This window comes from Bidens hawaiensis, unplaced genomic scaffold, assembly GCF_021521415.1.
Source record: "Bidens hawaiensis isolate Kalapana, Puna unplaced genomic scaffold, B.hawaiensis_p1.1 tig00029390_1, whole genome shotgun sequence".
NCBI lineage: Eukaryota > Viridiplantae > Streptophyta > Magnoliopsida > Asterales > Asteraceae > Bidens > Bidens hawaiensis.
In genome coordinates, this window is record NW_027494874.1 from 260,338 (window position 1) to 287,419 (window position 27,082).

At 31.7% G+C, this 27,082-nt stretch overlaps 1 protein-coding gene across 1 annotated transcript; it reads left to right on the forward strand.

The window, feature by feature from the left end:
* Positions 1 to 11,280: 11,280 nt before the first annotated feature.
* On the forward strand, positions 11,281 to 13,596 carry LOC143578924 (cytochrome P450 CYP82D47-like). Its single transcript, XM_077062373.1, has 2 exons — positions 11,281 to 12,650; positions 12,742 to 13,596. The coding sequence occupies exons 1-2, from the start codon at positions 11,694 to 11,696 to the stop codon at positions 13,372 to 13,374; spliced, it is 1,590 nt and encodes a 529-aa protein (XP_076918488.1). The 5' UTR covers positions 11,281 to 11,693; the 3' UTR covers positions 13,375 to 13,596.
* The last annotated feature ends 13,486 nt before the right edge of the window (positions 13,597 to 27,082 follow it).

A 27,082-nucleotide genomic window follows, 5' to 3' on the forward strand; every position in this document is an offset into this window, starting at 1 on the left:
AACTGGATTGTGTGAATGGCACCATTGGCTCAATATGAGCGTAAATGTTAGGGTGAAAGTTACCCTCGTTGACCGCTAAAAAATACAACACTTCGAGACTAGGGTCGCTAAATATTTCGGATGATTGAGAATAGCCTAGATGAGTATAATATAACTTCAATTTTAAACTGTAAAATTCTTTTTGAACCTTAAGATGGAGATAAATCAAATCCAAAAATTCAACATATGAAAGTTTTTATTGAATAATAACGGTAGTGTTTCTAGTATAATTATCACACGAAATAACTCCGTTTTCGTATGATACCTCACCACCCCAAAATAGCTGAACAAAAAACGGAGAAAACATTTTTGGTTTTGGTTATGATCTAAAAAAATATGTGATTGCTGGCTTTGGAGGAAAATAAACAAAGCATGTAGGTTGCTGGCTTTGGAGGAAAATAATCAAAGAACAAAAATTATGAGATGGTTGTGATGGTATGGTTGTCCAAAGCATGTAAATATATAGATTAAATGTTGGATGAAGGTTGGTGCATGCAGAAAATATTTAATGTGCATGCAGTAAGAAATGAAACGGTTGGTATAAATAAATATGGTAGATGTCTCGATGTAAATGTGCTTTAAAAGGAACTGTACTTTATTTTAGACTCCCCTCCATTACAAATGGAGGGGAGATACCTTTTTCATACTGCCCGCCATTACAAAAGGAGGGGAGTACCTTTTTGCAGTCCACGCCATTACAAATGGAGGGGAGACCACTTTTTCAAACTCACCGCCATTACAAATGGAGGGCATAACCTCGTACCTGACACTCACCTGACACCCCTATCATGTATAAAACTCCCCGCCATTACAAATGGAGGTGACCCCTCTTTTGAAAAAAAAATAATTCCAGCCCCCCTTGTGATTTACCCTTGTATTTTGGCCCCTCTTTAAAAAAAAATCCAATTAATTAGATAGCCTAGGTCGATTACTCTTAATATAACATGAAACACAAAATAAAACTAGTTAATCAACAAGTTCGTGTAGTTATATAATCTATGCTTTATAATGAATTGGAAATATGCATGTTTTCAACAATAAGCATTGAGTGGGTTACAAAGTAATCACGAGCACTGAAGAAACACGGATCACCCTAAGAATTTATAGTGGAAAATTGTTTAATTCATTGTGAAAGGTAGAAACCACAATTGAGCACAAAAACACTCTACTGTAACAAAACCAAATATAGAGTATAAATTGAAGCAAATAACCACTAGAGGGATAGCCCTATTATTAACATACACCTCCAATGTCCTAAAAATGCATGAAGAAAAATTTTCAAATTTAGCTCCACCGATCAAAAATGAAGCATTGTCTCTTTCATCACTTCGTAATCAACATTTTATCTACCGAGCCATATTTGGCCTTCTAATGGTTCAATCTCTCACAGGTTGCATGGCTGGTGCTAAGTGAATTTTGGATCAACTAGATTTTGTTTTTCTTTAAAATTCTTGGTTTACAAAATATTAGAGCAACATGGCATGTTGGATATCAGATAATCAGATTTGAGAGATAGTGGAATCAACTATTCATCATATCATTAGCTATAAATAGGAGAACAACTAACCAAAACGGAATGCGTAATTAATTAATAATATTTCTAGAATTATAACTAACTAATTGCTAATTGTCTCGGCTTGCTTGTAATTGCCAAGACATGTAACAACAGTCAGGATGAGCAACAACTAATTTGAGTTATACTTAACATTCTCGTTCTTTAACACCATGCATGTCTCAAATGGAGGTAACTGAATTGTTCCTGACATAATGCCTTGGTAAGTACATCTGTCACCTGCTTTTGTGTATAGCATATGATTAAATTTCTACTTGTTTATCTTCAATAAAGTCCCTAATATTGTAGTTAAAGTGTTAAACTTGATGTCTAAGTGCTTAATACAAATGTGGAACGCCTAATTCTTGGTTACGAAGAGTACTTGAGTTGTTATCATAGAAAATTGTCATTAGGTCAACCTGTATGGAGTACCTAGACAATAAAAAATCTAGAGTCACGGTTTAATTATTTACATTTAAACCTAGTTACAATTAAATAAATTGAATTTATTTATTTATTAAACTGCTAGTTATATTTTAGGCACGTTTATAGTATATTAACATTTAATTTTCAACCCGTTTCATGCATTTATTGTACTTGTACTTCAAAATTTGCCAAAACGTTCTTTCAATAGAATAGAGTCTACTTTTCATTGTTATTACTATTTTTGTAGGTGCGGGTGAGAAGGATTCCACTGAATTATGGAAAAACTTGGAACATTGTTAACCCAATCAATGAGATTTGAGCTGCTAAAAGGAAATGATACGAGGATGAATAAGTTAAAAATGATCTCAAATCAATCTTCTAGCCGCACAATTGACATTGGACTATTTTATGGGATTCAACAAACAAATGCAAAGGCGTTGTGGGCTAGAAACTAAGTATAGTGGGCCAATTTCAGCCGCAGGCTTATGAAGGGTACTACATCATTTCTTCTATAATTTTGTTATTGTTGAATGATAAAGATACTATCGGAAAGGGACTCTTTGATATTCACACTAGGAATATTTAACTCTCTTAGTCTTGATATTAATGACATGACTAGCTCGGAGAATTTACGTGTCCCGACTAAACTGGAAAAAATATGCCCCTTAAGTTTTAACATACTAAATAATGTAATTTTTTTTAAATGACGGATAAAGTGATGGTAATAAACACAAAAATTAGCAAAATTATGGTATTAGAATGAGTTTATGGTATACTGAATAGGCTAATAGCTAACCGAGGATTTGTAAAGCTCTCATAATATTCTTGATAGCAAACTGGTGAATCAACTCTTAATATTTTGTGCTCTCTAATATTCCGTTCTCAATAACTATCATCTCCATCCAGTCAAGTCTTTCTTGGGGCATTGTGGATCGTAAATAAGATTTTAATAACTACAATTCAAAAAAAAAAAAACTATTTGTCCGCAGATGCTACAATGACTGTTGGTGTTCGAAGTTGACGCTATTGTTATCTTGCCTATTTGTTTCATTTTTTTTATTTATTTAAATTTTATGATTAATTTAAAGTAATGACATTTTTTCAAATTTTATAGGCCTATAAATCTTTGGAAATTTAAAAAAAAAGTTGGTACAAGATGCTTGGGTATTATAAAAATAGTGGGATTATAAGCGTTCATGTATTATATATATATATAACATCGAGAATGTTTAAAACTCTTGTGCCCTCGAAAAAAATGTGCCCCTGCCAAGCGCCCACATCACCCACCCTTAGAGCTGTCCATGATTAATGATATGCATGTTCTAAGCTATGACAATTGATCAAATATGAAAGAAAAACATCAAAGAGTTCAAAGAAGATTTCTAGATATAAATCCTATAAACAAGATTTTTATATATAGATCCTATAGCTTTTTATACTTAATGTGATTTCTGTAATCTTAATCTTGCATTATTTGTAATGGTAACACTTGTACTAGTAAGTATTGTTTTTTTTTGAGACACACGACACGTTTATTCTATTTTTTTTCTGGTTCTACTAAGAGGTGACAAATTTTGAAAGTGTATATTAAAGGATTAACTCTTAAATCAATGGCTGCCACTCGTGAGGAAATATGTGTTGAACTGTTTGTTAGTGAATTTAGTGTAATTAGGGATTAACTTGTTGATGAAGTTAATTGTAATACGAATCTAAATAAGTCAGGTGCGGTTGCAGACTTATTTGATCTTATTATAATTTATAATCTTATTGGGTACTTAGGGGTGCCCCTAAGTCATGGGGATTCCAAAGGGGCAACACCCCCTTGCGGGGGTCCCGAGGGCAGCGCCTCTGTTAGCAAGGTCTAAGGGACACCTGTTGCTTCATTAGAGTCATATTAGAAATTCAATTAAATTTAATTTCGGATAGTGTTAATCCCGTTAGATTTCAATTTTTTATATGTAAGAGAAGCTTTAGTTACTTGAAGTTATAGAAAAGGATAATCGATGTTAATTCAAAGTGGAACTAAATTAAAAGCCAATAATGAACTTCATGATTCTTAATTTTTTGTATCAATTGTAATGCGGTATCAAATACTACATGGTGAATACGGTGAGCAAACGTTACAATCAGATGACATGCATCGTGATGATGCTATTAATTAAAGAAGTGAATGTATTGATTGAACTTTGAAACATTATGAAACACTATTTGGTTTTCAGTTACTAAATAAGTTGAAATTTTTTGAAGCAAAAGATCTTAATTCGGTTTGTATCGAGAACGCACTGAAATATGAAGGAGGTTCAAATATAATTGCTGATGAACTTTATGTGTAGTTTTAATAAAGTGAAATCTCTAAACTACAGATATTCTAACATACTTGAAGCAAGTTAATTGTTTTCTTAATGCAATAATTGCGTATAGAATCTAATCCTACTATACTATTAAAACGAAATGATTTTTCCACATGGTATCACTCTAAGGCCTTCACATAAATGTCATATGAGCAATTTCTTATTTTAGCGTCTCCTCTTCTAAATTCAATACGAGACACGAAATCGTTTAGTTATGTTATAACCCATGACCCGGTATCTCCTCAAACACATCCATTTTAATATGGCAGTAAGGCTTTGTAAAATTTTAAAAAATAGATTATTGTGTGATACAAGTCTCGAACTTAAGACCACATGTTTCAAACTAAAGATACTTAGGCTGTGTGTTGTCGCTGAAGCCAGTCTCCGAATTCATCCAATAATATTGCGTCATGCAGTGCTGACTGGATGCCGACTTGACACTCGTTGAAGTCACCGCTGAAGCATCCTGAGCCTGTTGTAGTTCAAGCGAATGGTGGCTTCAGCGAAGTTTATGATTGTTGTTATTTTTTTTTAATTTTAAAACAAGAATATATATTAAAAACCCAAACTTATATAAATTGTATATAAAAAACCCAAATTATATACCAGTTTTATAAAATCACAACCCAAACAACACAAATTATAATATACATAATGTATGAAAAAACACATAAAATAAAAAAAAGCCCAACAAGAATTAGGTTAAAAAAAGGATCAAGTTATTCTAAAAGTGGAACAAAAATGGCAAAGATAAGAAGGATTTATAGTCACACAAAAAAACCTCTCAAAAAAATTTAAAAAAAATAAATAAAAGAATCATAACTCAAAATTTAAGAAAAAAAAAACGAAAAAAGTAAAAACACAAAAATGTTTGCACGAAGTGGTGGTGATTTTTCAATCAGGTTTTCTTGATCACGTTCTCATAAAAAAACACAATGGTAAGTGAAAAAATTCATTGCGTCTTTTTGTTTATCATTGTGTTTTGTGTTTATTTCGTCATTGATTGTGTCTTTTTTCTTTGACATTGCGTCTTTTTTTCTTTATATTGTGTTATATTACTCAACATTGTATTATATTTTGTTCGGCATTGTGTTAATTTTGCGATCTATTGTGTTTTTTAGTTATAATTGTGTATTTTGTTCATTTTCGTCATTGTGTCTTTGATCTTGGCATTGTGTCTTTTCGTCAATTTTTTTTGCATTTTTTTAACGGGAATGATGGCGGAAACATTTTAATTTTTTAAATTTTTTTCCGTTTTTTATTTATATTTTAAGTTATGATTTTTTTATTATTTTTTTGAATTTATTTTTAAAAGGTTTTTTACGTGGTCATAAATCCTTCTTACAATTCTTATTTTTATCTCCATTTTTATTTTAACTTTATCCTAAAAAACCTAACTCCTTTTCTTCACTCCTCCCTTTTTCATTCTTCTTTTCTTCATTCCATGGATAAAAAGAAAAAGAAAAACGAAAAGGATGTCCAGGATAAAAATACAAGTTACTTCTTCTCTTCATTTCACCACTTCTGCATCCGCGACTGGGTCACGGTGGCTCGCAGAGGTCCGCTTGCGCCGCGGCTTGCGGAACACTGTTGTGGTGTTCGCCACCGACGTGGCTAGCGCCGGCCACTCGCGGCTCCTATGAAGCCACCACAACGCATAGTCTTACACTCTTACCAACTCCACTAAAATGATAATTGTGTTAGAGTTCATTACTTATAAATGAGGTTTTAAATATTTCTCACCCATATATAAACACGGGTCACCATTCAATGTTGTATTCAAAGAGAAGGTTAGAGATTTATGAATTGTAAATTTTTGTTTATCATTATTTATATTTTATGAATTCATAAGGTATGTGATTGCGTATATTATTAAACTTAACTTTTTTGTTGTTTTTTTAACCATTTGTACTGTATCACACGGCCTCTGTCATAGTTTAGTATTATAACAACATTGAGATCTGTAGAAATTAGAAACTTTTCAAAATTAAAGTTGTTAGACAATGATGTCTTAAGGAAGACTTGACAATGATGTATAGTTATCGAGAAGGATTTATTAAAGAGTATCAATTATGAAGCACTGACCAATAACTTTGCTTCGAAGAATTCTAGAAAAGTAACGATTCGTGTAACTTCGTTTTGTTTAGTATTTAACTTTGGTTTGTGTTACTTTTATTGCTACAATAGCTTTGTTTATTACTCCGTATTATTATTATTATTGATCTATGAAGTTTTTTATATATTCGTTCCTTTATAAGTGCACCTATTATGGGTATTCAAAATTTCAGAGACGACCTCGCAGATAGGTCGCTTCTTTTAATAAATCTTCCTAACAGCAGCTGAATCCCGCACCAGTCAGCTATTTTGGCCCAGATCATATGGGCTGCAAACTTGCAATAAAGAAGTTGGTGGTCTAGCGTCTCAACACAAAGCCGGCATAAAGAACGCACCCGGTTTACAATATTAACGCCTTGATTTGCAAGTGAATCCAATGTTGTTGATTTTATTAATAACAGAACTCAAGGTGAGTATATTCTTATCTTTGATATCGGTGGAAATCTGGATTTAAAATGTGAATGATATCGAGTTCATTCAATTTACATTTGCCTTATTTCAAAGACAAAAAGTCTTTCTGATTCCAGGAACCATATTCAATGCACAACACCGTTGATTTTAAGCTTAGCGCATGGCATACGTTAAATACATTTTTTTAACAATCAACAAAAAGGATAATAAATAATAATAGAGAAAAAAAACCTAGGTCATTGCATATTGGTTGAGCGCATCTTTTTTTCTTTCTTTCTTTTTTATTTAATGGTTAGCGCAAGATATATATATATATATATATATATATATATATATATATATAAAATACATTGACTGCTATCTTTTTTTTTCTTTTTTTAATATCATCAGAATGGATAATATTAATAAGACTTTCAAGGTCATTGGGTAGTATAGTTATAATGAAATATACGTTTTAAAAACTCAATATGTTATAACACGAAGTATATGGTAGTATAAGGTAGTTCTAGTTTGTTGCTTTCTTGATTTTACTGAATTGTAAGACTAGCTTTATTATGTGTTCATCCGTCCTACGGGTGTTTAGTTACAGATGATACAATTACGCAAACCGCAATTTTCAAAAATATTATATGTTATTTTATAGTTAAATGCGAGGGACTGCTACTATATTTGTAAGTTTTCAACAGATTCCTCTATTGATTTGTTTTTGATAATAGTTACCTCATACCTGAGAAAATTTGAAAAATAAATATTATTTCACCGGCTAGATGTCATCAACATCATACACTTTGTCAAATTCAACATATAATACTTTTCAAGTGTTGTATTTAATTTTAACGTATGCCATGCGCTGCTTACCTTAAATAATTACGTTACGAGCAATGCAAATTTAAATTGAATTAACCAAGGACCAAAGGGATTTTTTTACTGAGATTTATTTTAATTATAATGGTGATTACGTTACGAGTAAGGAGTTAAAAGCATGCAACACGTAATACCAGAAAAATGAAAATTAAATTAACATCTATATAATAGTCTAATGAGGGTATATATAGTTTTGTCCCTCTTTTTATTCCAATAAACGCATTCTTCTTGATCACTTCCATATCTGTTAACGTAGATTTCAAACTAATAATGATTAATGAAAACTTTGAATGAGCACGCCACAAAATTACGAACACGAAGTCGGGAATATCACATGCAACCCTTATTGTATATGCGGCACTTTCTTTGGGCCGTTGGGGTTGCCACTGCCGGCCTCTTTGACCGATTCAGTCAGCAAGAAATTAATGTAGGCATTTTGCACAATGCATAAATATGGGACCATAAGGGGGTGGGGGTGGTCCAAATTCCATCACTCACCACACCCAATGGTGGTATGCCACCTCATCTCACCACATTCCATCACTAGTGATGGAATTTAGTGGGGTGGTGGTAGTGTGATGGATATATATATATATATATGTATGTATGTACGTATAGAAATATGTATCAATCCCCATCACTCGTGATCACCATCACGTTGAAATCTCCATCACCCGTGATGAAAGGGGCGGCGGCGGTGTTCCACCCTCCATCACTCGTGATGGGAGCCCCATCACGGACCACCCCCACCCCTCCTAAACACAAAAGGTTTGTAGCCTAGCAGAATTAAAGTTTGTAGAAAAGGTGTTCATGTGTTTTCGGTATCCCAAGGTGGATGTATGTGTAGATTTAGGAGTATGATTAGTTGTGTGAGTTAGTCATACGTTAAAAAGTAGGATAACTTAACAAATTTATGGTTATGTTGTAAAAATCGATCTCAATTCTTGATATAGATCCATCCGCTCATTGGATTCGAAGATGTTTATCATCAGCTCGATCTTCTGTCCTCGTTAACAATTGTCATATATTTGAATTCCAGTATCATCGACAGGGGGAGCCCCTCTCTCCTTTTATATATATTTTAGCTACGGAGATCCTTAAAGTCATGATTTATGCCTAATAGCTTGGGGTTTCACGGTATTCGACTACCAAATGATGGCCCTCTTATCTCACATATTTTTACGTGGACGTTGCTATTTTTTGGGAAGTAGTCCCGCCATAACTGCAAAAACTTGTCTCGTATATTGCGATGATTTTTTCCTTTCTACATGTCTTAAGCTAAGTTTGGAGAAAAGTAATTTATACGGTGCTTATCGTATTACAACCGAAGTAGATTCTCTGACTGATTTTTTAATTTTATTTTTGTCTCCCATGAAATTTGATCACTTTTGGAGAAAAGTAATTTATACGGTGCTTATCATAATATAATTTTATTTTTGTCTCCCGTTGAAATGTATTACCACTAGAAAAGGACAAAGTCTTATGATACACCATGATACCCCTAGACCAAAGACTCTTTATACCTTATATTAGATAATGTAAATAGTGTGCATGTACATGACCAAGAGATTCGGTTTTTATTTCTTATTTTTGTGTGAATTTATCTTGAAAATACTTTGCATCCAAAAATAAGTAATCAATTCTGGCTTGGAGGTTTAATATGCATACGACGAACTTAAACTTTAGGCACCATCCCGTCAATTGAATCGTCCATAACTATAGTATATGATATTCATTAAGATGATATTATATAGTTATATGATGTCAACGGTTATCTAAGAGTCAACTTAATCATATCAAATGTCAAAAATGAAAAATAATATTTTCCAAAGTTGCTCCTTTCATATTTGTATCGTCAAAAATGGCAAATAATCCATATGGCATTTCAATACAATCCACAAAGCAACCCAAAAACTAACATACTTCATGTAAATGTTAGCTTCTTGATTTTTCAAAACAATAATGATGCTACTTATTATATTGTCATCATATAAGGCTGCTTGTTGTGCCTTGGCGCCATAGGCGCTATATGGCCACCTCAATAACTTTTTGCTCGTTAAATCATGCCGACCAAATCAAGGGAGCATCAAAATGGTGGTGCCACCCCCTTCTATGGAGCTGAAATGGCTTAAAGAGTAGGGACCACCTCACTAATAACCAATGAATTAATTGCTTGGACCAATAAAAAAACCACCTCACCCAACTTTACCACTTTCTTTCTTTTATTTAATTATTAAATACTTTAATTATTATTTTAATGAAGTAGTGGCTAGTTATCCAACAACGTTTAAAGTAACGAATGACTAGTTATCTTACGTGGCAGTGACGTGACGCGATAACTATCTCTTGCTAGTTATCCCGCAACACACAACCTACTAACCAAGGGCGTAATAGAGGGGCATTTGGCTTCAATGCTATAAACGGAAATGATGTATTTAGAAGTAGATTATAATTGGCTATAAAAAAACAATCAAGAACTTAAGATATTATTCATTTCAACATAATTCATATGTAATATCCACAATAACAATTAACGAATAATATTTTTGAAAATTGATGCTTTCATTATCCATGTTGGTGTCATCCGTAACTAAACTAATCAATACGTTTGAGTCTTTGACCAATGAAGTCTTACAATTAAATAAAATCAAGAAAGCAACACAAGAAGATTTTGATAAGATAGATAGGGAATTAAAAAGAAAATGCGATGGAATAGCGTCAAAATTTTCCATCCTCGTTCCGACAACCAAAAATCATTGCTAACTTTTATTTAACAAGATTGCGACAAGATGGAAATTTGTGAAGGAAATGTGTAGTAAAAATAATAAAAAGATGAATAAAATGATCTAAGAGATGAGATATGGAGAAATTATTAGATTAATGGACATTGCCAACCAGGTAATCAAAAGTCCTCGAAAAAAAATGAGCAGTAAAGAGCAAAATTTCAGTCTGACTTGGTTTGTTATGTATGGTAATCGGTTAGAGTACAACATAAAAGAAGACAAAATATATTATTTGTGGTGGTGTTTATTTGCCGATCATGTTGGGAATCAAGGTGGGCGTGATATATTTTCAAAAGAAGGGCTCACATGAGGGTGATGTTATGTACACATGAGGGTGATGTTGATAGTGCTCACAATAAAGCACTTAAAAAATATGAAAAATCTAATAATCAAAAGAGTCTATTGCCATAGTTTTTAATTAGCAAGATGATATTGTGAAGAGAGCAAATCGACTTCGGCTAAATGCTAGTATTGATGGGATTTTTTTTCTTGTGTTTATGAATATTCCGATATAAATTTTGAAATTTTAAACTATAGTGTCATATTCAGCCGAATTTTAATGGTTTGCCGTGTGCTTAAATATCCAACCGCCTTTTGAATATGATATTCAATAATCTACAATAGTTTTGATCTATTTACCGTTTTAAAGGAACGTGATTGACTAAAGTCTATTCCCACAATTTTCGTACTACAAAGATTTTCTCATATTTATTTTAAAGGTTCATTTTTATTAGCTATATACAAATGACCACTGATATGGTGATATATCACGACAACGCGGTAAGTGTTACGTGAACAATGAAAACCATACAAAAAATATATATACATATATATAAAATATATTCAATACACAACGGACGTTGATTTACAGGTAAGTACATCTTGGCATACGTTGAAATGTTGCCTTTGACGACATCAAAGAGAGTTACTTAGACAATTTCCTTGCAACCTTGACAATATCTAGATGACCACTGAAAATATATCATTTTTCATATTTTCTCGGGTAAAATATATAGTCAAAAACTTGAATCCTTTGAGAACGTAAAATAATAATATGATATAACATGTGTCACCTCTTGTTTACCTATATATACTCTAGATTAGGGCAACTATCATATAACCAACACATAGTTCTCTTTGCATACAGAAGGCATGGAGTTCCCTAATATTCTCTCACTTTCAACAGCTTTAACGTCCATTCTTATTGTTTTTGTAACAACTTTCCTGTTGCGCATCCTTAGGGGAAAGAAAGTGAAGATCCCACCGGCACCTCAAGCGAAAGGTGCACTGCCTATAATAGGCCACATGCACCACCTAGGTGGATCTAAGATAACACATCATGTTTTAGGTGACATGTCAGAAAAGTATGGTCCTGTCTTTACCATCAAGCTTGGTGTTCACCAGGCTTTGGTTGTGAGTAGCGGGGCGGTAGCTAAAGAGTGCCTTACCACAAACGACAAGGCCTTTGCAAATCGACCTAAATCAAAGGCAGTAGAGTTCATGACCTATAACTATGGCGCGTTCCCCCTTGCTCCCTATGGGGATTACTGGAGACAAGTTCGCAAGATCATCATGCATGAGGTTCTCTCTCATACAAGAGTTGAGATGCTTGGACATGTTCGAGTTTCAGAACTTAGAGCATCCGCAAAGGATATCTACAAGACGTGGCGTATGAACAAAGACAGTGAAGGTTCAGATATGGTAAAGATGGACATGCAACAATTGTTTGGGAACTTGGTAATTAACCTTCTTATGAGGGTTGTATCAGGGCATAGGCTCCACTACAAGGATGAGGAAGCAGTAAGATTTCAGAATGTGGTAAAGAAATTCTTTAAGTTATTCACCACATTTGTCGCGGCAGATTTCCTTCCCTTTACAAATGGTTTCGACCTAGGAGGATACGAGAAAGAAATGAAGATGGTAGGTACAGAAATTGACGATATCGTTGAAGGATGGTTAAGGAGGCGAAAGGAAGAGAGGGAGTCTAGCTCAACACAACAAGAAGGTGACCAACACTTCATGGATGTGCTAATTTCTACTGTTCAAGATGCCGCTGAAAACGATTTTCCAGGATTTGACCATGATACAGTTATCAAAGCCACAAGTCTGGTAATTAATTACATTATCACCGTTTCTTAAGTTCACGCCATGTAGCTCATAATCAAATCCAATAACACTAGCGGTAATTTCAATTCTGCAGGGACTTATAATTGCTGGCTCGGACACCACAGCTGTAACTTTAACATGGGCTTTAGCCTTACTACTTAATAACCCACACGCATTAAAAGCTGTCCAAGATGAAATTGATAAACATGTTGGACGAGATAGACTGGTGGAGGAGTCAGACTTGAAGAACTTAGTTTACCTGGATGCCGTTATCAAAGAAACAATGCGTTTACACCCAGCCGGACCACTCTCCATTCCTCGTGAGTCTATGGAGGATTGCACTGTGAGTGGCTACAACATCCCAAAAGGCACACGTCTGTTTGTAAATATTTGGAAAATCCATCGTGATCCAAGTATATGGACAGATCCATTAGAATTTAAACCAGAAAGATTCTTGACAACTCACAAGGATATTGATCTTAAAGGAAAAAGTTTTGAGTTGCTTCCTTTTGGTAGCGGCAGAAGAATGTGCCCTGGTATTTTCTTTGTTTTAAAGGTTGTGCCTTTAACATTAGCCAATATGATTCAACAATTTGTGATAAGCAAACCATCAAATGAGCCACTTGATTTGACAGAAAGCCCGGGACAAACTGGCAGCAAGGCAACGCCGTTAGAAGTCCTTCTTGCCCCTCGTTTGCCCCTGAATATGTATCATGATGGCGAATGATCGATATATGTATCACACATAAAATCGTTTACAACCCCATTCCCATCCATCTTGTGAGCCAAAGTACTTTTCTAAATAACTATATCCATAAACACATCTGCTCTTGTGTAGTTACAATAAGCTTTATTACAGCATTTGTATTTAGTTGCCTTTCTTTTACATGTGTCAAGAGTTATTTGTATGCCTGTTTACTGCTGTAAACATTTCTATAAATAAATTGTATGCTTTAGTTCTTGCAGGTATGAGAAAACTAAACTAATGAATAAATCTTTGCAACTTTGATTTCTGTCTTTAGAGTTCTTTGTGGATAACTTTGACAAGCAAATAAATAATAATTTTGTGAAAATTCTCAAGTTAAAATCTTGACTTTTGAATTTATGAAATCCACAATCAACTTGAAGTATTCCAAAAATGCCCTTGAGCTGCCATAACTTGCAATCTGTCTGATCTGAAAATACCCTATGTGCTATAATAATATTTTCATCAGTTCATGTTGTGATCTAGATTTTAGTCTGAACGGTAAATGAGGAGTTTGATGTTGACATTGACTTGACCACAGGTAAAACAAATATATTTTGATTTCACGGGTTACAGATTACTGGTTATAAGAAAAATTCATATGAAAAATTATAAATATGTTTATAAATTCTAAAAATTTGGCGTAAATTACCCAAATAGTTTAAGGTCTTACATCAAAATATTTTTGAAAACTAGAAAAAAAAAACAATGGGTTAAACGTACCCACAAACATGTTGGGTTGACATGAAAACAACCCGTTTAGATATACATGTTTGAGCTTATATGGGACTCATAAGCAAAATTATGGGGTTTGATTCCAAATTGCCCCTTAAGTTAGTTACTTGACGTGATCTGCAAACTAGGTAGATTGCGTCAATTTACTATGAATAGGTAATATAGTTTTTGTAATCATATCTGGCACCATAATTCTCTATATAGAACTTAATTTTTCTGGGCTAAAAGTTTTCAACTCAACTCAATTGTTCTTAAGGTTACTTCATTATAACACAAAGTTCCATTTGACTTAGTGTGTGTGTGTGTTTTATTTTAAAAAAAATAATCACCTAACAGCTCAAGTTGTCTGAAACAAAGCAAACCAAGTATCATTTTCTAAACTCAAGTTTAAGAAGCCCATATTTATTTGTCTATTTATTTTAAACAGCCTAAATAGTAAGTGCTTAAACCAATATAAAGCCCTGTAAGGCCCAATTAAATGCTAAACCGAAAACACAAAATACAACAAACTTAAACAAGCCCGCACTCCCGCATCTCCTATCTCATTAATAATTAACAATATTTATTAGATCATCAAATTGACCAAGTAATACTAAAATCATGTTGCTAACACTAAATTTACTGGCAACATTTAGGTTGCTTTGGTTATGTGTCCCGTATATGTGGATGTTCCGGAGTTTGCTAAACATTTAACGCTATCCCACCCTTTGGCGATTGCGGTTTGGCATAGTATTAGAGCTTGGTGTAAGGCTCCTTATCTTCTGTTCGTTCTCAATTGATGGTGTCTCCACACCGTGAGTTCACAAACAGAGATAACTAGCATTCATCAAAATATAATTCAAAATATCTTTAGTATAACGATTTGGAGCATTTAATTGGAAGGCGAGAAGCAAGAAAGTTTTCTACAAAATAATTACCCAGGCAAACAAAATTGTGGATGAAGTAAAACTTTAAGCTTTTTTTGGGTGATCTCAAGGTCAAGAAAGTTTTTCATAGATTGATAGCATTGGTGTAAGGTTCATCATCATCATCATCATCATCATCATCATCATCATCATCATCATCATCGTACTAAGTAGGGTCTGAGGTGGGTAAGTTGTAGACAGCCTTACCTCTACCCTTTAGGAATAGAGAGGCTGCTTCCGGTGAGACCTCCGGCTCGATAGTAGTTTTGCATCAAGCCTTTGATATAAGACACATAACACACAACCATCGGAACACCGCCAATTGGTGCATGTACCCTTGTCTTTGATATCAACGCCACCACATGATGCCTGATTAACCTTCCGCCACTTTTAGCGTTATTTTCACGAGATTAGTAAAATAACGTCAAAATTAGTGCAATTTCACTTTTGCCCACCCGAGGGTTCACACATATATACATTATATGCCACACACTGCAAGCATGACAACATTGGTGTAAGGTTGATTTTGCTATATTTGTAGGTATACTACAATGTTGTTCTTGGGCGTTAGCCTCTTGCTGGCCCTTCTTGGTTAAAAAAATTTAACATTCAAAATGAAAAAAATCAAATATGTCTTTCATGCCTAATTCCCAAATATCATATATAAGACTTATTTGCCTTCTACTATATAATGTAAATAGCGTTGCATATACACACCAAGCTATTCGTTTTATAAATTTTTGTGTGGATTTATCTTCAAACTACTTTGCATCCAAAAATAAGTAATCAGTTCTGAACTGAAGCTTTAATATGCATATATGAACTCAAACTTCAGGCACTATACCATTAACTGAATCGTCCATAACTAAACTAATTGTTGGGGAATTTCGGATTTGTAAGTTGTATTATCTAAGGGTTGTGTAGGACTTTCAAATCGAAACTATTTGATGGTTCTTCAAATAAATCAACCGGATGAGATCAAGAACGAGTTTGTGATTTTTTTAGAGTGAGACCTTTAACCGGAGAATAAGATAGTTCAACCAAATGAACAGAATTATTGATATACATATTAGGCTTTGGTAACTATCTTGGCCAGTTATCGTTTTGATTTTTAAATATTAAAAAATCAACCCATATTTTGACTAAGCTAGGGGCGTGCCCATTGCACCATGCTACCATCCCCACCCCACCCCACCCCACCCCACCTTGAACCAATATTGGACCCAGAAAATTTTTTTATGGGGGCGAAAAAATTTAGAGAGCCGATTGTTCATCGTATAATGGCAAACAACTTTGAGGTCGAGTTAGGTCATACAATAAAAAAAAACAATATCCCTACATTACTATGTAAAATTTTATATTATTTGAAACATATTTAGTATTCATTACAATATGTTTTCGGTTTTTTATTTTGTTTTTATTGGCTTTTGGTTTCGTTTTAATTAGGTTATTTAGTTTTTAGTTTCCTTTCAAATTGTTCAATTTAAAATTAAGATTTGTTATTTTTTTTTCTGTTTTATAAGTTTCATTTCAATTAATTCGGTTTAAAATTAAAAAAATTGGTTTCTTTTAGTTAACTAGTGTTCTAATTCTCATTTATTTTAATATTATTCTTTGTTATGTTGTCTTTCTTGTTAAATAAACAACTTAAATGATCTTAATAAACTCACGTTTAATTTTAATCAACATTTAATAAGAAGTCATAATTATGTTAAAATTCTAAAATACCTATTGATTGTTGTAAAACAAGCCTAATAGCCAAATATGTGAGAAAGAGATGTAGGGAGAAAGATGGAGATTTCATTAATATGGTGTGTATTACAATAAGATACAATGATATGTATATATAGGAAAAGATAACTTGGAGAATAAGCCTAATCTATATTAGGTATTGATAACCATAATAATATATATTTATAACACTCCCCCTTGGTTATCAACTCAATACGCTTGGACATGCTGCCTCATTAAAAACCTTGTTAGGAAAACCCAGTGGGACAAAACCATAGCTAAGGGAAAAAGAGTGCAGCGCGTATTGTCTCCCCCTGATTTATATATCCTTTAAAATGGTAAATATCGATCTTATGTGAAAGTTACCCAAAACTTTTGTAGTCAATCATTTGCGTCTTCGTCCATTGACATTTGAATCTTTAAGTTGAATAATGTTGTATGATCTTCACGTGAAAACTTCTTTTGCTTCATCTAGTAAACACTATGATTCTGTTGTGTTTCTCTGCATCAACAAGACGAACCAAACTTGTTTTGATGGGTTAGTAAAATATAAAAACATATATTTCATACCTGAAATACATGTTTTAACCCATTTTGATGTCTCCTAGCAAGACACATGCCGATAAACATAAATAAAGAAAATAATAATCATATGTAGCTAACAGTACAACATAATATAATGCATATACGCATTTAATTATAGTATTTTCGAACCAATAATATTTCATATTTAGATAGGAAATTATAAAGAGTCATTGTGTGACATCCTTTAACGTGCTAAAAGAATTAAATTTGTCCATGGTAAAATGTCTCAACATTTTATAGATCTTTGGCGGATTTATAAACATATAAATATATAATTACACATATACTCGAACTATAAGTCGAGTAATAATCACACATTGTCAAGGTCTTTTAAAAAGAATTATCTCTTTAAAAGCTCATAATTTTCTCTCGGTGATATATCGTCATTGTAAACTGTGATTATAATAAACTTTTAAGAGTGAAATTTTGATAAAAATATGGCTAATTATACCCAACTTATCTCCATCTTTATCAAAATATCTCTTGATTTGTGCGAAGCTCAATTCGAATAGTTTAGTTCATACGTAATAAGCATAAATCTATGCATTTACCAATCCATCATGGACTTCTTTTCTACTTAACAAATTATGCATACGCATTCACTTTATCAGGATATTTGCTGCATAAACTTGCTCATTAACACATCACTTTGTATCACATATCAAAATCCATATTGTACAATTTCTTTGTTTATTGAGATATTGTACTCATAAAATGTATTCTCTTCTATGTGTATGCTTATTGAGATATCAACTAATCTTTCAAGCATTCAATTATCTTAGGAAACTTTTCAGGAGTTCCATTTATGTTCAACATATTCAATAATCGTAAAGTATCAAATATGGCTCTATACACAACAATCATTATGTTCTCGAGAACTTACTTTACATGATTTGATCATTCAAATCCTTCATAGATTTTCTTGTAAACTCTCAGTATCAACTGAATAACAATATTTATTGGACGCATATCAATTCTCTCTTTATATTACCAGACTTTTTAGTTATTGGAAAGTCATTGCTTCCACCATTGAAGAATGTGTCTCCTCAATCCTCATAATTAATCATGGGTCTTTGCAAAAATATTTGTGCCATCAATTTTGCTTTATATCACTTGATGAATTTTCATAACTCATATACAAGACCCGTTTGTATCTAACACATTTTACAACTTTAGTTGTACGGACTGCTGGTCCAACAAACTTTCCGTTATTTAGAGAATTCAACTCTGCCCTGTTTGCTTTTTTTCCACTTTGGCCAATCATTTTTTTATAGGCAGATTTAGATCTTGATCCTCATCATTATTTCAAGCGCTAATTATATATATAAATAAAATTATAACAACGTCGACTTTATTTCGATTCCATATATCTTTGTAGACATGATACAATATAATTTATTGAGAGCTCTTTGTTTTCAGGTACCTAAGGTTCTTCAAGAACCATCATGTCTAATATCTTTCAAGAGACCTTTTACTGCACCTCGACTTGATCATCTTTATTACTTGCTCCAATTTTCGAGGAAATTTAAACTTTGGAACCGATCAATCTACCACGCTACAAGCGTGCATTAGAATTATTATCAATTTGCGTTTGTCCTTCCGGGACATTTATTAATTGGAGCATTAGCAGTTCGTATAGGTGTCTTAGCTAGACACTCTCTTTTGGTCAGTGAATCGTCTGGTAATTCATTCGTTGATCTTTATTCATGAATTATCCTTTGAACTTTTAGTTCATATAATTTAGTTTGAGGATAAATGATAATTCATTCCAACTAAATTTGTTTTCCAACTGCTTTAAATCTCCCTCTAATGTTGGGAATGTTGATTCACTAAAGTGAAAACTAATGAGCCATAAGCAAATATCTCATTAATGGCTCAAAGTATTTAATCATATATAATATTTAATACCGACATATATTCCCAACTTCCTTTGTGTTCTCATCTTTGTGTCTTGTGGTGGATTAATTTCAGTATATAACACATACGAAATCTTATATGAGAAATATTTGGTTACTGACAAAAAACCAATTGCAATGGGGAGGAAGTATCATAACTTGTTGGCTTGATGCGAATTAGTTTAAAGACAGTAAAATCATATGTACTCAAATACAAACATGAACCTTTGCTCTCGTGATGATTGCCTTTGCAACAAATTATAGACGTTGAGTAATCGTCTTTAACAATACAATTTATGTAAGAACATAATCTGTTATGAAGTTCAACACTTATTCCAATGATCATTATTAACTTCGGAATCAAATTCATTATTATAATCGAATGTAAATATACCAATCTGGAATAATATGTTTGCTATCTTATTAGCTAAGCAATAGATCATGCAAACATGAAGTTGCGATCTTGATAACCATTTAGATGATGCATCGATTTTGAAAATACTAAATGGTATCATATTAGATTCCATAATATTTAGGGATTCACACCCTATTCTATTTAATAAATAGGTAATTTTCATTGAGAGCAAACTTTGTATGTTTAATCATCATGAAGAATCTCATGGTTTTTCAATATATTTCACATCATTGACTCGGTGTGGTCTAACCGGTCATGCCATTAGATAATCATGATTCATAAACTTCAGGTTTATGATCGTATATGTATCATGCTTCTTTAGTACAAGATTGTAAATATGAGTGAACATTGTATTATCGTTTCAAACGATCATGTAATTTCACTTTTGTATTTCTAGATTTTGTTCTCATATATGATCAATCTCTTTGCCACATGTGGTGGTCAATCTCATTATTAGCATGACCAACATTATAATTTCGATAGCCGATCTCATTATTAATATAATCATTATTACAAATTTTCTATTATGTCCATGATCGCAACAATCAGTGCATATTCACATTCACTTCGGGGAATGATATCAAACCAAACACTTTTCATGGTTTATTCATAATTTTCTCGGACATAGATACAAAATCACTTCAAACATTTCATACGCTTTAATGATATGCTACTTCAGGAGCATACATCTGACTAATGAATAATTGTCGTTTCTGATTTTTCCTCATAATTAATCTTCTCTTAATCATCTCTTCATATAACAAGTACTGAGAATTATCGTGCTAATATTTTATAACCTTTGATAATGAGATCTATAGAGAATGACACTTCAGGTGCCATATATAAGCACATCTCTTTCATGAGAGTAATAATAAAATACAACTTTGGTTAGTTTGATTGTATGCTATCTATATTAATAAGATATAGAATATAAAGCATTCACAAAGCTAAATAATAAATATATGACTTTATAACATGATATCATATAAAATGAGTTATAATATAACTCTACAATATAAGAGTTTTCAACACTTACAACTAAATACATATAATTTGTGTGCAAACCACCTATATAACAATATAACAAACAACAAAGATATCTTATATGCGCGAATTTTCATTGTAGATTATCATCACAAAATATATCCATATAGTTCCAACTTTTCAACTTTTTTTTATAATAAATGGTATAAATTCAAATTCTATTGAAAAGAAATCTATTTCTTGAGCTAAGGCTCAAATGAGATTCAATAGCAAAATTTGTTGAAAACTAGCTGTCATAATGCAAAACCTTAAAAATCATTCATGTTTCTATAAATATTAAATACTTTTTAATGATTATAAAATCAACTAATTATCAAGAAAACGTTCTCGTCAGTTTTTGAAAGGAATAGATCTTCATGGACAAACCAATGAGATCTAATAAAATTTTGTGTAATAATTATTTTTTAATATTATTCTTCAATAATAAACATATTGAATCAGTAGTTTAATATATCACAATATTGCTTCCCTAAAAAACCAAAAACAAACAAATGTGTACTATTTATCTATCAATAGTTTAATTCTTATCACTTTAATTAATACACTTGTATCAAAGAATTATAGCATCTTAACAAGCTTTTCATTGTCCAATATTCATCTTACACTCATAGAAACACATAAAAAGAAATCGCAGCTTATGGTATATTGCGAACAACAATACATAATTCACTTATTTGGATGTTTGATGTATCAGTTCATATTAGAGTCAACTAATTGTTCATGCTTATTCAAATTCAACAGAATGTATGTATTAATGTATCTTCTAAAATAATGCCTTATAATATTATACGTCATATCCTAAAATATCATAATCAATATTATTTAGAATATATTATATAAACATCTTATTAATTTGTAATCGTAGTATCTGTATGATTGATGATTCATATTATTAGACTCTTTTAACAAAATCCATAAAGTATGGCATATCTACAACTGTATCTATATTATCAAATCAATCTAATTTGAAACATAAGGATATAGTTTATTCAAATTCCCGCAAGTATATAAAATAATATGTTATAAATTATAGAGATTTTTTTTTCTTTTGAGTTCTAACAAACTGTTTAATCAATCTTTTAAGCCATTCATACATAAATAATGAATAATATCTATTCGGTGTATTTACAACTATATGTTTTTAAACTATGAGTTAATAAAAAGAATAATTTCAGTAAAGAAACGAATTAAGAGTAAACCTCAAAATAAAAAAATACTCAGTTTTAACCCATGGTCCGTCTCCGTCCCATAACTTCCTAGAGTTATTTTCATATGCATATATAAAAATTATAGGTGTGTGGCACCACCAAATCGAGTGCTAGTGCCATCTCTAAAGATAAAGAATCTGAAATAAAATAAGAAACTCAAATATTATAAGGTTAGAGTTAATGTACCTTTGCTTTAGCTTTAGTGGCAAATCAAAACCGAATGGAGGGTGTAGGAAATTCTTTTGACGTGTGATGCATATTCATTAAGCAACTCGTGCTGATAACGTGTTGTAAAACAAGCCTAATAGCAAAATATGTGAGAAAGAGATATAGGAAGAAAGATGGAGATTTCATTAATATGGTGTGTATTACAATAAGATACAATGATATGTATATATAGGAAAATATAACTTAGAGAATAAGGCTAATGTATATTAGGTATTGATAATCATAATAATATATATTTATAACATTGATAATATTAATTATTTTAAAAATATGTTACATTTTTAACAAACAAGTCTAACTATATTGAAAATCATTAATGTAATTAATTTCTCATTCATTTTATCACCTCCTATATTAACAAACTTATTTTAAGCAAACTCAAATTTATATTAAAACTCGTTAATCTTACATTTGTAGGGAAATTATTTGAAAATTTAAGTTATTGGTGTCTAGAATGTTTCATTCTCATTTATATTTTTTTAATTATATGTTACAATTAACATTTTAAGTGGTCAAGAGCAGTTGAATATTCTTAATTATTTTGGTGGGTAAATTAATGTTAAATAAAAGCTAAATATTAACATATTGTATTTATTGTTTTATATGATATTTTGAGTTAGTGTTTTATTTTTCTAGGAAGACAATTAGATAAATTGTTGGTTGAAGATCCAATATTAAGCTTAAAAACATAGCAAAGTGGCAAGAAACATATAACTATATTGAGCTGCAGTCTGAGAGCGATGTGGTTTATAGGCCAAGCAGGAAGATAGGCATGTGCAAAAATAATAAATTTTATGGGTTGACCGGGTAATACGTTAAAATAGCCTTAATCAAGTTGACCATTTACTTTGTTTGATCATTTTTTAAAATTATTTTATGAATGATTACCATGCCAACTAAGATCAATAAAACAACATTTTTTTGTAAGCCTTTTATTTGATCTTGACATGGCTTAATATGTTTTAACCCATATCATGTTGATAGGACGAAATAGATTTTTGTCCCAACATGTTTTATTTGGTCATGATTAAGTCGAAACACTTTTTTTCAATATTCTTAAAACTTTTTTACACATAATTAACATCAAATATGATTACAAAGTTATTTTGTTTCTTAGCATTGAGTATTGACCATTTTGACACGTTAGAGGTATAACACACACACGAGACCTGTTGCCACCTATATAATTTTTACATCTCATTCATTTGGTTTTATTTCTACCATTTTTGAGAATAAGTTTAAATGTTGTTTTTAATAATCTTTGAGGCTTAATACTTGCCTAACTATGAGAAAATAACTCAGATCGTGCTTTATTAATGGCTAAAGAATAACAATCATCATTGACAGAATTGTTTGGTTAATGAGTTTATGTTTTAAAATCCATTCACATCCCCATTCCAGCATACTATTAGTTCATATCCGTAGTTAATGTATTGTTTATTTGATATTTAAATGTATATTTTAAATAACTCTTACACACATTTCAGTTTGCACAGATCTTGTACTCGAATAATCCGAGATCAAATTTCAAATATTCATTTAATTGTGTTTGTCTGTGTGTGTGTGCGCGCGCGTGTGTGTTAGTTGATTGCTTAATAAATTGATGCTTTTAATTTGTAGATGGAATTATGACTGAATTAGATTAATTTTCAAAATGCAATGGAGGTGTTCTGGATACGTCATCCTTGGTTATGTTGAGAGGTTCGATTATGATCTATTAGGTTTTATTTCTGGATTTGAAATTTACTAATGATATCATACTACATGTATTTGTTTTCTATGTGCAAGCTATGACCGGCCATGCTACAAATAACTGCTTTGTAACAACGTCTCTTCAATGTAATATACAAAATGGAACCAACAGAATATACCACCGCAACGCGAAAATGTTGACAAATATGCAATTAATATGGTACCAAACTCAGCCAGCCTAGTCTTCTTTGCGTTTTTAGTTTTACTTGAATTACAACAACCAACATTTTCATTGTATTTTTAGTTTACTTGATTAACGACAACTAACGTATTGGTATACCTTTTAAGAAATCATACATACAAATGAAAGAATTTAGGGGATTTGGTATGTTATTGAGAATTTAGTTTTGAATAATTATAATGTTCATTTACTATAACTTCCGGCCTTTAAGAAAGATGTGACTTTTATATGTGTTGGCCGCTACTCAAGCATTTGGTTTCTATGAATTGGTTTTTAAGGAACGACGTGAGGCAATTCAAATTGGTATTTTATAATTACTATGTAACCTCATTTTTTTGTAAGTTTATGTTTTTCATTACTTCTTTTTGTATGAATACGAATTGCAAACTATTAATCATATTACTGTCTCAAAAAACATATTATCGTTTGAAATTATATATGTGTACTTGAGAATTTCTATATTACTGCATGTGTCGTACACGGGTCAATAACCTAGTTAGTAATAAATTAATAACCAAGGACCTTGAAAGTGTAAGATGTTATTCTTTCAAATAATATTATAATAATATGATTTCAACTGTTAGATAATAGTCAACATACGTTAAAAAAAAGACATGACAATGATCACAATCTTAATTATATGTGTATATATATATATAGGATGAGTTTCATTACAGAACTCTTAAATTATTTAAGAACTTGAAGGAACCCTTGAAAACTAACGATTTTTATAAAAGTTTTTGTATGTTAACGTTCTTTGAGTGTAGCTTCATCATATTTTATATCTATACTTACGAGTTCAGTTTTGAAAATTAGTTTTTATACATATCTATATTTTGTTTTACACTTATGTAAATTTGTTTGTACATTAATTTTACACATATGTAAACTTGTGATTAATATATCTAATCAAATTTTTTTATATAATATGATAAAACTACTCTTATATAATGTTACTATATAAAAAAAATTTAAAAAATATTTGGTTGTATAGAGTTCCTAGTAGTTCTTAACTTTTTTAGAGTTCTTAAATGATACTAACTCTATATATATATATATATATATATATATATATTAGAAACTAGCATCCATTCCTCTCACTATTCATCCATCTTTCATTTATAGCCATACAAAATTTTGATCAAACTTATTATTAACCACACATCATTTACCTTTCACATATATCACGAGTAACCAAAAGATATTCACTATTAATAAGATATACAACTTTTTTAGCTTGGTATGCAAGTCCTTAAAGCATGTTAGTTATGACATTTTGTTATTTATTAAAAGTCATTTCTCAAACTTTTAACAATTTATTAAATGTAAGAATATAGTTTATATTTTTGAGCAATTTATTCTATTCATTTTTTACATTTTTTAGTTACTATATTTTTCCACTCTTAACTTTTGTTAATATATATTTTTATGACGGTTTCGTAACAAACCAAACCGATTACGCCCGAGTTTCCACCGCGGCGTGTCGGCTTAAATCAACCACAAAGAGAGGTTTTGATATTTTTTGTTTTCCGATTAACCAATAGAGACGTTAAAGTTCATTTGAGAATCAAGTTCGAGCCGCTGCACGCGCGGGACATTTGACTTGTTCACATCAAATATCAAAAATAAATATTTTTGAAAATTGCTCCTTCGATAATTGTATCGTCCGTAATTAAACTAACGAATACGTTTGACCAATGAACATATGACGTACGAGTCTTACAATTTAATAAAATACATAAAGCTAACATAAGAACCACCATTAGAGAATAGGTGATCCCTAGTCTTTCTACTAAGGAGGTACAAGTACTTAAACATGGTAAATTATAAATGAAAAAGACACAACTTTATATACTAAAACATTATAAAAACTGACAGTCATTAATTATAAAAATGATATTCTTTAATATTAAAGATTCAGGAATTATGTTTTATTTCTTTTTAAAGTTAAAATCAGTTCGAGTTAACCCACTAGACCCTATTTTGGTTGAGTAATACCGCCTTTGGTCAACTCTAAGTAGCCGGATTTACAGAAGTGAGGGAATGGTGATCGAACAAGGGTGTTCTAGCCGGAGTGAAGAATTTGGGTAGGGTACCGGTTTTAAGTTTTTTTTTTCTAGTTCTTTTAGCTAAAGAATCATAGAAATTGTAATAGAAAGATTAATGTTCATTCACTTCGGTTAGGATCTGTTTTTGAGGACGTCCCAAAGTGTTTTGGGTGGCGATCTTACATGGCCCAAATTTTAAGTCCCAAAAAAAAATTCTGATATATGATAGACCGCTCATATATTTTAATGCACACCCAAATAAATCAACAATGTGGATTTAGCTCATATGAATATATGATAGACCGCTCGCATTTATTGCATGATATATGCGACAGCCGTGAGCCGTGAGCCGTGAAACTGTAAAACAATGAAAACCATAAAATAGATAAAAAGAAAATAATAATAATAATAATAATAATAATAATAATAATAATAATAATAAATAAATATAAATAAAAAAAATTCAATGCACAACAGCCGCTGACTTCTAACCTTTGAAAAGTATTATTTTTGACAACAATAAATATGACGTTGACAATTTCCTTTGTAATGTTTTGTTTTGAATGGCGACCATGACAATATCCAGATGACCAACGAAAAAGATATTGTTTATTATAATTTCTCCGGTCAATCATTTGAATCCCTTAAAAAGCTACACATGTCGCTCAGCTATATATACTCTGGATTAGGGCCGCTATTAATTGTATAACACTCGCATAGTTCTCTTTGCATACAGAAGGCATGGAGTTCCATACTATGCTCTCATTTTCAACAGCTTTAACGTCCATTCTTATTGTCTTTGTAACAGCTTTCCTGTTGCGCATCTTGAGGGGAAAGCAAGTGAAGACCCCACCGGCACCTCGAGCGAAGGGTGCACTGCCTATAATAGGCCACATGCATCACCTAGGTGGATCTAAGATAACACATCATGTTTTAGGTGACATGTCAGAAAAGTATGGTCCT

Excerpts from the sequence above, each read along its gene's own strand:
- LOC143578924 (XM_077062373.1), top strand. The coding sequence starts at position 11,694 with ATGGAGTTCCCTAATATTCTCTCACTTTCAACAGCTTTAACGTCCATT. Across the intron at positions 12,651-12,741 it reads TTATCAAAGCCACAAGTCTG|GGACTTATAATTGCTGGCTC; the intron begins GTAATTAATTAC and ends TCAATTCTGCAG.